The sequence below is a fragment of the Larimichthys crocea genome, chromosome XV (assembly GCF_000972845.2).
Source record: "Larimichthys crocea isolate SSNF chromosome XV, L_crocea_2.0, whole genome shotgun sequence".
Lineage (NCBI taxonomy): Eukaryota > Metazoa > Chordata > Actinopteri > Sciaenidae > Larimichthys > Larimichthys crocea.
The window spans coordinates 13,917,710-13,930,935 of record NC_040025.1 but is presented as its reverse complement, the minus strand read 5'-3'; the positions used below and the strand labels follow the sequence as shown (position 1 = coordinate 13,930,935).

At 44.3% G+C, this 13,226-nt stretch overlaps 1 protein-coding gene across 1 annotated transcript; it reads right to left on the bottom strand.

Annotated features, from left to right (window-relative positions):
• Positions 1-733: 733 nt before the first annotated feature.
• On the bottom strand, positions 734-13,165 carry LOC104939414 (uncharacterized). Its single transcript, XM_027288493.1, has 26 exons — positions 13,093-13,165; positions 11,931-12,071; positions 11,554-11,699; positions 11,247-11,397; positions 9,204-10,618; positions 8,858-9,025; positions 8,679-8,774; positions 8,312-8,543; positions 8,161-8,229; positions 7,577-7,665; positions 7,160-7,300; positions 5,703-5,810; positions 5,469-5,610; positions 4,835-5,317; positions 4,580-4,624; positions 4,288-4,367; positions 4,086-4,198; positions 3,812-3,995; positions 3,620-3,704; positions 2,964-3,109; positions 2,776-2,866; positions 2,504-2,652; positions 2,122-2,207; positions 1,826-1,895; positions 1,614-1,732; positions 734-1,508 (listed from the first exon to the last, which is right to left on the bottom strand). Exons 1-26 carry the CDS (start codon positions 13,148-13,150, stop codon positions 1,286-1,288), a joined length of 4,830 nt encoding a protein of 1,609 aa, XP_027144294.1. The 5' UTR covers positions 13,151-13,165; the 3' UTR covers positions 734-1,285.
• Between the last annotated feature and the right edge of the window lie 61 nt (positions 13,166-13,226).

Below are 13,226 nucleotides of genomic sequence, written 5' to 3'. Positions count from 1 at the left end.
GTCTTTTCCCCGCATAGAATAATGCAGATGCTGCCACAGTGTCATAGAAAGTGTTAGATTGATTCAGTGTTTTGTGTTCAGTCACAGTTTGTGTTCATCTGAAGCTGTTTCACACACTTTAAAAACCTGAACAACAAAACACAAAACATCAGCTGTGGGACAAAATCAAAGAAATCTCTTTTCTTTTATTCGTCTCATCAACAGTCCTGAGTCAAAATCTACCAAAACATTTTTTCATTCAATCACTGGACAAAATGAAAATATACAATGATGACAGATTAAAAAGGAGTTAAACACAGAGGACCAGTCTATGTTCAAATATTTTAAAATACTGAAACCAAACATACAGCACAGTTAAACCTCCGTCACCCACAGACATTCATCAGTCAGATCAGGTCACAGTTATTTACAATTATCAGTCAATTCGGCTTCACGTCACAGTGATGAAGGATTAATCACAAACAGCAGAATTAGTCAAATATCATGGTTTGTTACTGAGTCACAAGTAAAAATATCAGTTATGATTCAGACATCAACGGATGCTGTCGGAGGTCATCATTAATCAACCATCAGTTGATTGAGAGTCTTCGTGTGATCACAGCTTTGTTTGTGTAAAAGTGGCAGTACACACACACACACACACACACACTTCAATGTGTCCTTGTTAATACACACACTAGTTAACTTTACAAATAAAAGCAAAGAAATACAGAGAGAACCAATAGTGTGAACGTAAACTACAGTACGTTTTCAGTGTTTTCTTCTCTCAAACACGAGGAACACAGCGAGGCGTTTCAAACTAAACTGTATGACAGACTGAATATAGATTTTCTTCAATGTGTTTAAAAAAAGGTAAAAAAATCTCACATATGACCTGCAAATATGAACATTTAAGTTAAATACTGGTGATACAAACACTTTGTGTGAAGGCCTGAAGGAAATCAGCTGAACTTGAGATACCATCATCAGCAAACAGCAACGTTCACTCAGATTCAGCTGCTCTCCTCCTGCAGAATTAATCAGATGAACACTGTCACATATTATTCTACTCTTTAGCCTTCCAAGCTGGAATGAGTTGCTGGTTGCTGGAATGATTTGCTGGTTGCTGGAATGAGTTGGCAGTTGGAGAACTTCAGGAGGAAAAACCAGCAACTCGAAGGAGAATAAGCCACCATTTTGGCAGAAGTGACTTCAGTCTGGCAGTGATCCACAAAGGCCTGATTGTCAGAGGAGACTGCAAAGAGAATTTATGCCCTATACATACACAACTCCACAGGGACCTCCTCTATCTCAGCTGCTGCAGCTCTGGAGAAGCAGGGGAGGAAGGGGGGGTGGAGGTGGTGGACGTGGTCACGGGAACAGGAACCACCTCGCAGGCAAAGTAGTCCTTCAGGGGAGCGAAGAGGTGACGGATGACCGGCACGCTCCAGGCCTTCCCCAGCACCTTCTGCCTCTGCTGCCGGTTCATGTTCCTCACGTCAGTGTAATGTTTGGGGAAACCAAAGATTCTGGTGACCAATGACAGAGAAGAAGGTGTGTGTCAAGCAGGGAGCACACACACACACACACACACACACACACACACACACACACTCTTTAAGCATGACACTTACTTTTCTATCTCTGTGATCCAGAGGTTTTCCTCTTTGCCTTCCTGGAGGACGGGCAGCTGAAACACTTTGCCCTGCTTCAGAGAGTTTGCGTTGGTGGTGATCGTCCTCACCTTCGTTACCTGGAACACAAAACAACACGCTGAGTGACTGATCGGACATTAATGAAAATTTTTAATCATAATAGTTTAGAGTTGCAGTTTTCAGTCACTGACCCTGGCTTCTCTGCCGATCTCTAAACAGTCCTGCAGACTCAGCTTGTCGCTCTGGGACGCTGCGATGGGCCTGAAGGGAGATAAACAGCGAAAAAACAGAAGTTACAAAGAGTCACAAGATGAAGAAACAACAAAGGGGGAAGTAAAACAGGCAGACGACAACAGATACAAGAAAGGAGGTGTACAAACCATTAAATATATAACGTCAATGGTAATGATACTTTTACTGAGATCACTGCTGGTTCTACACGTCACTAATTAACCTGTTATAATTCAGGATTAATTGACGGTCTCACCTGCTCATGCCCGGGATGTTTCCCCAGAAGTAACGCGCTCGGTGAGCCGGGCTGAGTTTGACCGCGTCCACCAGCACCGGGTTACACTGTGTGCACAAATCAGACAGAACACGCTCAGGACATGTTAGTCAGAGGAAACCAGCAGTGTAACGAGGAAGGAAAAGGCAGGAAGGAAACAGGAAGGGAGGAAGGAAGAGAGGAAAAAGTAGCAGGATGAAGGAAAGGAAAGAAAAGAATGGAAAAGTAAAGATGAAACTTTATGGATGCACAGGAGGCACAGATAAATACAGAAATGTTAATAATACTTGTAATATATTATGTATACAAAGAGGAGAGATTAAAAGGATCCAGCAGAAACCAATCAGGAGCAGATGTCACGAACCTCCAGGAAGCGGCAGATGTTGTATTTGTCGTGTAAGTTCATGAAGACGACGTTCTCAAAGAGCCAGAAGAACGGCCGCGGGTCTTCGTCTTTGGGCTTCAGCAGCTGGAGGATGCGGTGGAACTCAAAGAACAGCCTGCCAGTGCCCTCTGCAGGACAGACGGGGGGATTACAGCAAAGCAGAAGAGAAACAACAAAGAGCAAGAGCCTCAAACTGTTCGTATTGTGACAGATGGACACGTCACTTTATAGAGCATACAATGGTACCGTACCATAGAGGCCTTTTCTGATTGGGTTCACAATGGAGAGGTCGTTACAGGGGCTGCCACCGATCAGCAAATCAAACGGACCCCACTGCTCAAGCTGAGCGGTAAAAGAGGAACAAACAGGAGGAGAAGGTTTAATTCAGTGCTGAGCTGAACGACATCAGTCGAGCAGTCGGGCGTGTGTGTGAACATACGTGTGTCGGCGTGATGAACCGGACGTCACCGACGTGGATGATCTTCCCGTCGTGGTTGACCCGCGCCACGGCGATCGAATCCTCGCAGACCTCTGAGGCCACATATTTCTCTACTTTGATACCCAGATCCTTCAGAACCAGGTGACCTGAGAATAACACGCACACACATACACACACTCTGATTAATACGATCACATGAAAAGAACTGACAGCGACGTGTGTTTGTGATCTGTGTGTTTCTCCTGAACAGTTAGATAATAAATATATTTAGCATCATCTTCAGCTATTTGATTTGCTGTTGTTTTTGAATTTGCTGTTGTGTTTTTGAATTTGATATTGTGTTTTTGAATTTGCTATTGTGTTATCCGATTTGCTATTATGTTATCCGATTTGCTATTGTGTTATCTGATTTGCTGTTGTGTTTTTGAATTTGCTGTTGTGTTATTTGATTTGCTGTTGTGTTATTTGATCTGCTATTGTGTTTTTGAATTTGCTGTTGTGTTTTTGGATTTGCTGTTGTGTTATTTGATTTGCTGTTGTGTTTTTGAATTTGCTGTTGTGGTGTTTGATTTGCTGTTTCTCCTGAACAGTTAGACAAATATATTTAGCATCATCTTCAGCACCACTGACAGTCGACATTAACACTCTTAACTCACCGGTTGCTATGCCATCGAACAGTGAGAGGACTCGGAGCGGTCTGCGCAGGTTGGCAGGGATGGACGGGTAAACACGGTGCGGCTCCTGCAAAGTAAGAAAACGTTGTGATGCAGTGTGACTGTCGACTTTAAGTAGAAAAAATAACTTTAATATAACTTTTTACTGCGGCGAGAATCAATTTGATCACTCACAAACTCCATGGCGCTGTTGTTGGCGAATAACTCCTGCACACGGATGCTCCAGTCCTCTCTGGGAATTAGAGCGCCGTGAGGCCGATGAGGCTGACACATGTAGCAGATCCACGGGTCTATCAGCTTCAACGAATCAAACGTCCCCGGGCCGACGAGGATGTTCAGACAGTCAGCGCAGTACGATCTGTGAATGAAGAGAAAAGGGTAATAAACAAAAGAGTCATTCACTTTACGAAGACTGCAGTTTGAAACATGGAGAGCACAACAGACTGACCTGCAGCAGCTATCGTAGCCACACAGTATGATCTCCAGTCCGTAACAGCAGATGGTACAGTACGACTGATACCCATCTTCATCATAGCGATACAGAGTTTCTGTTAGATTATCCTGCAGGGACACAGACAGCACCACAGACAGTCAGGGAAGTTTCATACTTCAGTCGACACGTTCACAGCGAGCTGATGAAGAGGACTTACTTTACACTCCAGGCAGAGGCTGCCTTTAAAGAGAGGGTGGAATATCTCGACGTCTTCGGTCCCGCAGCACAAACAGAAGCCTGCAGACACAGACGACCATGAGAGGAAGCAAAACAAAGAATTCAAGAAGTCAAATCATCTATACGGACAAAACTATTTACTTATTGAGGTTTAACACAACAAATAAGAATCATAAAAAACTTGAAGAGGTTCATAGAGTGTTCGATACTGTGCTCAACATAGACACTAATCAACTGACATGATGTGAGTGAACAGTCATCTCCAAACTCACCTTCGATGTCCAGTTTCTTCTTCATGATCCTACAGATGGTCTCCTCTGCAAGGAAAGAAATCAATAATTTGTTATTATTGTTATTAATTCTTTTAAACTTGTCAATGTTGGCTCACTCTGAGCAGCCGACTCACTAGAACAAAATAAGATCTAGGAACCGACTTTCACCAGTTTGTAACTTCACACAGCTAAAGAGTAAATGATGGATTCAAACTCTGAGTGAGTGTTTGTTTGTTTGCAGCTTCTGTTTGGTACCTCGGAGTTTCTGGTCCGGCTGTTTGTAGACGCTGGTCACCTGGCCAACCTTGCTGTAAGATCTGTTGAAGGTCCTCTCCTTGGGCGGCACAAAGTCCGGAGACATGTCGCTATCAGATTCATCCATCACACTGCTGTTCTTTTTCTTCCCTCCTTTACCCTTCCCTCTTCCCCATCCCATTTTCCCCTTCTCCCATCCTCCCCGCCAGACATCTTTCTCTGTCTCCTCCCGTCTTGCTGCCTCTGCTGTCCTTCCTCCTCTTCTGGATCCTCTCTCCTTTGTCGCTTCTTTATCAGATTCGTCTTCACCTCCACCTTTGTACAAGAACTTCTCTGTTAAATTGCACGGCAGCCTGTTCAAGCAGACAGCCACATCTTTCAGCTTGTAGGCGCTGATGTTCATCTGGGTGGAGGGGCTGAGGGAGTGCTGAGAGGAGTTGTCGTTCATAAAGAGTTTCTTCTTCACCTTTGGTCTCGAAACACCTGGACAGAAGACAAACAAACATGTGACATGTACAATCTGTTGCATGATCCTTCCTTCTGTGCACAATCATCTGTGTTGAGTCACATGCAGCAACATTTCTCTTCTACTGTCAGAGCTCATCATTCAGACTCTAAATGTTCATGCTCATACCATTCAGGGCTGCCGTTGGTTTGAGTCCTTCCGGCCCCGTGGGTTGAAATCCTCCGAGCGCCCAATCCAACAGCTGTTTCAGCAGATCGTCTCTGTCCTCGAGACACGCAGAGAACTGTTTCTGACAGCGTAGAGCTGCCTCCTGACAGACATGAGCATACATGTGTAAAGCAGGAGGACAAACATGAATCACGTGTGGAAAAACTTTATCAGGTCACAGACACAAACACAGACCTGCAGGGACAGGAAGATGGCCTCTCTGTAGGTGACAAGGATGGCGAAGGAGTTCGGAGAGAAGTGCTGAGCGAAGGCAGCGAATGGTTTCAGAGTCTTCAGGCTGACCTGGAATCAGAGCAGAGATCGGAAATAGATATCAGCAACTTAGCAGGCAAAAAAAAAAACAGAACAGACAGAAATATGTTGGTAAATTTAAAGCCCAAACTGGATTTATGATGTAAAGTGACATAAAACAATCAATAAAAAGCAACAGTGTAATGAATCTTGTCTAGTTAACATTAGATCTGATAAAGTATTCAGATTCAAGACCACAAACAAGTAAAAATAAAACAATATACGCATGTGTGTGCATCCTACGACACTCGTCAATTATTGTTCTTCTGCGTGTTTCTTTGTCTTAATTTTCTGCCCTTTTTCGCAGATGAATGCGGCCCACAGCGGTGAGAGGACCCCAACAAATTATATATCAAAACGTGCGTCTTGATCCAGAATCCCGTGCTATTACTTTTATAAGAGATTTCGTATTGGAATGAGTGGGAAAGCCCAAACTTCATTTAAACTTTAAAATGTAGGTACCTTCTATTCAGTGATTCACTACACTCATCGACAGCTTTTACCGTTTTTAAACTATCAAGGCTCAAAGTTGAGCAGGTTTTTAGTCAAATTTCTGGGTTTATAATGGGTGTGTATGTGGCGGAATGTTTGTGCTACAGTGGATGACATCATCAGCTAGAGTGAGGAGCAGGGAGAAAAATCAGTGAAAAAATAAAACGTAATCGACTACCGTGGCCTCAAATGAGCCACTACAGACACGATTTATACATAGAAACGTAGGAAAATTTGGCGTCTCACTCACATTCGCCTGCTAAAACTGTCAGCCTTATTGTTTTGGCATGACACACAAAGATGCGGCAGCAACACCCATCCACAGCCCATAGACTGCCATGTTAAAAAGGCGAGAAATTTTCGGGAGGAAAGCAGAAGTAACGCTTCTCTGAATTGCTCTCAAGGGCACATTTCTTAATTTATCGACACAAAACAAACATGTAGACGTTCAGGAAGGACTCAGGATGCTCAAAGCTAAGCCGGTTCAATGATTGGAAATATGGTTTGGCCAGAAATCCTTCCTGTTCGAGGGATAGTCTCAGCATTTTCTCTCTCTCTCTGTCTTTCCAACTGACATTTTAACAGGTGCAGATTACCTGCTGCTGATTAGGTCCTGGTTGCTTGGCAACCTCAGCCTGCCTGAATGGTTGCTTGGCAACCTCAGCCTGCCTGAAGGAGGAGAGGGGGGAGGGCCAGCAGGCAGAAGACATGCTAATTGCTAACATTAGTGGCCAATGCTAAAACCAATCTAGAATACAGACCTCCGGCAACAACCCACTTGTCACTCTCAAAATTTCTGCAGAAATTTTCTAGTTATGTGCCATATTTCATAAACACCTCTGACTCACCTTAGAGAATTTCGTCCTGAACCACTGCACCATCCTCTGCCCTAGAGCTGATCGTCTTCCTGACGGCACGATGACAGCCGGCCAGAGAGAGAAGCCCTCCACCTTACCCCAGACCAGCTCCCCCATCACACCCATCACACCCTGTAACACACACACACACACACCACACAACACACACACACACACACACACACACACACACACCGTTAAAGCAGTTTCTATAGAAAAACATCTTCCTTTCTGAACATCGAACACGTCAACAAGATTACAGAGCTAAAAGGAGACTTAGTTATTATTATCCAGACACGCGTGCACAGATGTTTGCATGGTTACCGGTGAATGAGCTTGCATTCATATATAGTGTGAAACTAATGATAACTTTACTACAGATGTGAGTAATCACACAGTGAATTTTACCTGCGACTCTGCTGAGCTGCTTGTTGAATCCATGGTGTCGTCTTCATCACTGCTCACGAATGCAAATTTGGCCTTTGTGGTTTTATTACCTGTAAAAACAGACGCAGAGCTGCACGTTAAATATTTATCCATGCACACAAAACGCACAGTTTTATTCTAGTACTCCAATTTTTTATGACTCGATTTGTTCTGAATGACTTCATCACATTGTTTTGAGGCTTGTAGATTCAATTCCACCTCTGCAGTTTTAAAATATGAAACTGTTTATTGAGTTTGCCATGGGTCCTAATTTAAAGTATCACACACTATCAGGAGCTGTTCATGGACGTATACGGGAGAAGGAGATAGACGCACATGTCCTTCACACCCTCTGTCGACCAATCTAAATACAGCTTGTGGAGGGGGCGTGGTGTATCACCTGCAGAGGAGAGGTGTGGGGAGGGCTCAGGAGAGCAGCGACAGGTGAGAGTGACTGGAACACCTGCATCCAGTTAGCATGCTGGACCAAAGAGAGACTGGAGAACTCCCACACACTCCAGCTGTTCCCAGGCTTCATCGTAGTAGTAATTTGAAACATTTCTTACGTTCTTTAGTGATCAGCAGTCTGCTGGTCGGACACATTTTCTGGGACTCTTCTGGGACATCCAACACATCTGATAAAATAAAACGGTAACATCGGTTATTACGACCACTTTAATGGAGCTGGGAACTTACTCACACACCTGACAGCCTTACCTGAGGAATTGTCCGTGCTTTCGGAATCCTCCGACAAGCCGTCGTGTTTGGAAGAAATGCTGTCACTATCCTCCATCTTTTCATCCGCCTCCTCCTCTTTCTTCGAGCCACCGTAATCTGCCTGGACAGGTGTCCTCCTGCAGGCTCGAGGTCGTCCTGCATGCCTGCGTGGTTGACGTGAAGCTTTGGGGGTTTCCATACCGTCAGAAGGAGTCCTGGTACTGTTGAACACCTTCAGACGACAGCACACAAAGATCTCCTCAGCTTCACGAAGAGTTCTTCAGCTCTTAATCTTAGTTAGGAGAACTTCTAGTTGTAAGGTAAGAGCCTCACAAACCATAGAACAAGCTCAACTTTTAACACTCACCTTAGCAAACACCTGATTCATGTTTAGAGAGCCTGGCAGGGCCAGGAGGGTCAGGAGGAATCTACGCAGAAAGTACGGCTTAATGCCGGTCAACATCTGTACAGACAACACAGGAAAGTCAATATCATTTAATATACAACAGCGACGTTATTGCTGCTTCCCTGATCTACTGTGTTTACCTTTGCCCAGCAGTGACCACCTCCTCCTCTCATCTGCTCCTCCTTCACGGTCTTAAGGACACTGAAGTAGGCGTCTGGCAGTTCTTGACGTGTTTCTAAAGACATGGTGTTGATCGCACCCAGCTGAGTCCCCATCTCTATCAGCACATGTCTGGACAGCCAATATCCCTGCAAGGATCAAAAAACAGAATAATCAGATGAAGTTGAGTAGAACATTAGAAACTTATTTTAAATTTTAAGATTGTAAACAGCCGTTGGGAGCTCTGATGATTGATGACTGAATGATTTTGCTCTTAAATAAATAAGAAAGAAAAGAACAGAGAAGAAAAGATCTTTGGTTTCTTACTTTGATATTTTCTGGATGTTTCAGGACTTTGCTGATGTTCCTCAGTGCCACGTCTCCCAGATGTTCAGGAACGCTGTCCACTAAACTCCGTAGTGCTGAGCTATAGAAAGCTGCAGCGCTCTGCAGGAAGTCCCTTCTCTCCTCTTCCCCCAGATCCACAGTGGCGGTGGCCCACAGGAAGTCTCTGGCACGAGAACCTATGTTCACCTCCGACATGGGGAGCAGCTTCTCATCGGAGAGGAGGCACAGGAGTCGCTTCTTCAGAAATTTCTTGGCGACAGAGGGCTGGAGAAGACTGGCCGTGTAGGAGGAGACCAGCATGGAGGTCAGCTCGAGCTCCACGGCCACGTCCACCGTGCCATACTGCTGCTGCTCTTGGAGAGCTCGGAGGGGCTCCAAGGCGTGCGAGAGGAACAGGAAGTACAGCTTGGTTTTATGATCCATCAGATGGGTTCTGATCCGATCGATGTCCTCGGTTTGCCTCAGTGACTTAAAATACTCCACTAAATCCCTCCAGCGGTTCGCCATCTTCTGCACGATGTTGATGATAAATAAACACTGTTTAGAGAGAGGATGGGTCGGGTTGTAAGACTCTGTATCAGCGAATACTTCTTTCAGGCTGTCATTGACGGAGGGGCAGGTGGAGTAGTGACAGTGGATGTTTCTCACGAGGTCAACTACGCAACGAAAGGAAGGCAAGAGTCCAGCCTGGCAGGCTCTTCCTGCCATCCCAGGGAGGCCGCAGAGCGATATTAACTTAGAGTTGTAGACCTGGAGGTGGGACACGAAGACCTGGGTCACCGCCGGGTGTGGAACTCTGCAGTAGAACACAGCGAGGTTGGATAGAGGGATGTTAAACTTCTTTAACGTCTCGACCAGGAGGCGTGCGTCAGTATCCACACTGTCTTTGTCTGGGGTGGTGTCAGAGTTGACGCTCATCTGCAGAGTGTGCAGCAGCTTCACCACACTGACCCCCGAGCTCTGGTCAAAGTAGCCAATCAACACAACATTCGTGCTCTGCCCTCCGCCTAGCTCCACCCCCGCATACAGGTAAAGGCAGTACGGCACCTGATAGCAGGCCTGCACGATGTCTCTGGGGTGGGCTAAGCTGTGAGGAGGGTCTGCGCTTGTGTCACTGCAGTATCTTCTGATGAAGGGCAACCAGTTATCGTTGAAACTACTCCACTGTTTTCTCTCCTCCACTGCTGCTTGCTCCATCCTTTTTATCTCCATTGTCTCCATTTTGTCAGTTTTCTGCTCCATCGTCACATCCACCACGTCATCTTCATCATCGGATGTTAATACTATCACTTCTGCGTGCCTGTTCGAAGTCTCCCGTGGTTTTTCTTTTCTTGGTTCTTTCATCTTCAGAATAATTTCCAGTTTCTGATGAGAGCTTTGGGCGGAGTGAGCATCTAGAACAGGAGTAAAAAAAAAGTAATAACTGATTAACAGATGTATATTTCAGCTGGACCATATTTTTCTATGTTTTTGTGGCTTTAACAATTTTGGAAACTGTTCCAGGTTTGAGCGAAAGAGCTGCAACAACATCTCTGGTTTGTTTGAAATAAACTTTTATCTCATTGATTTATATCCTGCCTGACCTCCCTCTCACTCCTCTCCTAATATTTTCACGTCTATCTCAGTGAACTAAAAGTTTACTTCAACTAAACCAGAGACTGAAAATTGTGACCAGGTTGAAAAATACTGATATGAATTCATATCTGGACCCTGTTAAAGATGTTACTGAAATGTTTTTGTAGGTCTGAGGTTTTGACATCACGTTTACATAATAAAAGCCAAGAAACTGTCGAGTCATGACCATGTGAATATTTCAAAACTTGGTCGAGTAACTGTGAATAGCTTCAGGCACAGTCATCACATGTGATGTCCTCGGACTGCCTGATAACTAATGTAGTTCTTATCTATGAGAACATGCTCCCATATTTCATTAAAACACACTGTGCCATCTTAATGCTACGTACTACATGCGTGATGAATAGACAACCTTTTTAACAACTGTGACACACACACGTCTCCCACCTGAGTCAGGTACCATGCTCTGTCCACCTCTGGCCTCCAAGGCGTGGTACTTCCTGCCGTTGTTGTTCTTGTCAAAGAGCGTCTTAAACCACAGCAGGAAGGTCAGAGCCACGACTTTGTTCTTCACAATCAGCGCCTCGACGGGGACGTGCTGCAGACGGAGAGAGGCGGGTTTAAGTTTTCATACACATGTTCATATCCATCAGTCAACAGAAAGCGTTTAATGTTTCAGGTGTGTTTCTACCAGCTGGTTTGAAAACTATCATATACATCAATGCCACCATATCTGATTTGTTACAGCACTCACTCGTTTCACTTCAACTTCTCTGAACGCAGCTTGCAGTAAGCTGTAGTTGTGGATAGAGTCCACCATGTTACTGCTTTGGAAGCGGACCCTGGAGAGGTCCAAGGACCCGGGAAACAAACAGTCCATCAACTGGCAATAAGCTGCACCTGGATATTCACACAAACATGCTTTAAAAAAATAGCCCTGTGCAGATGACGTTGATCCAGATATTTTAATAGAAAACTGAAGTAAATGTTGCCACAACCTGCTGCAGCTGCAGTACTGTGGAGATCTATATGCAGCCGGTTGATGCTAAACGAGAGCATGAAAGCTCAAGGTGTACACAAAGTATGCACTATAACAGCATGAGTCATGACACACATTCAATGCTGACGTACCTGTGCACACCTGCTCTATCTTGGTGAAGCGTGTCTGTAGAGTTTCATTGAGCCATGCCAGCATCTCAAAGCGTTGCGGCCACATCGCGTCCGCAGCTTCATCGACCGTCATGTTCCCCGCCATCTCCTGAAGGGACGGACCTGCACGTAAACATAAACACTGACCCGTTACTGAACAAATCAACAGGTTTAATTGCGTTTGCTCACATTTTATGATGCAGGAAGATTTCAGAACACTCAGCTCTATCTGTCATTTCCTCCTGAGGACCCTTCAGTCTCTGCACGGGTCTCTGAATGCCTCTCACATATCTCCAGATGGATGAAGGCACAACACCGGTAATTAAAGTAGATATACAACAACAGAACAGCCTAAATAACTGTAAAATAACTGTTAAATAACTGTCAAATAACTGTAAATTAACTGTTAAATAACTGTAAAATAACTGTTAAATAACTGTAAATTAACTGTTAAATAACTGTAAAATAACTGTTAAGTAACTGTTAAATAACTGTAAATTAACTTTCAAATAACTGTTAAATAACTGTAAATTAACTTTCAAATAACTGTTAAATAACTGTAAATTAACTGTAAAACGCGTTTGGTTTATTTTGACTCGGACATGAAAACAACAACAGCGCCTAAAGCGACAACCAATCAGATGAGGGCGGGTAATCACCCTGACCAATAGAATCAATGGATTCTCCGAGTTCTAAGATAGGACGTTGAGTTGAGTCTTTCTAGAAACTGACCCGGGATCAGATTTTAAAGCCGGCTGTCAGAGCTGTGAATCACAGCGAAACCACTAAGAACCGACCTCAGATCGGTTATTCACAGCAGGGTGTACAATGGCTACCAAAAGAAAGAAACAATAGCACATAAACAATGAACAGAGAGCTCTAACGTTACAGTCCTTAAGTAAAGTAACGTAACTTAATAAAAACGCAATAAAACTTAATAAACGTCAGAAACTTCGCTGCGACGTAGCCTAGCCAAGTACGTAAACGCCGTAGTCGGTCCGCACGCAACGACGACGTTAACCGTTAATACAAAAAAACTAATTTAAAACTTTAACTTCAAAAGGGAGACACGCGTTAGCTATCTTAAACAAACGTCCCGCCATGTAACTAAATAACTTTACTTTAGGAGCGAGGTCAGACAAACCGGTAACGGACGTTACAAGGCGGCTACATGAAGCTAACACGCGAGCTAACGTTCGCATTCACGAACACTACAACGTGCGTGACGTCAGCTCACGTTAGTGCGCGCTTTTTTTTATTTTTTATTATTTTAGCTTT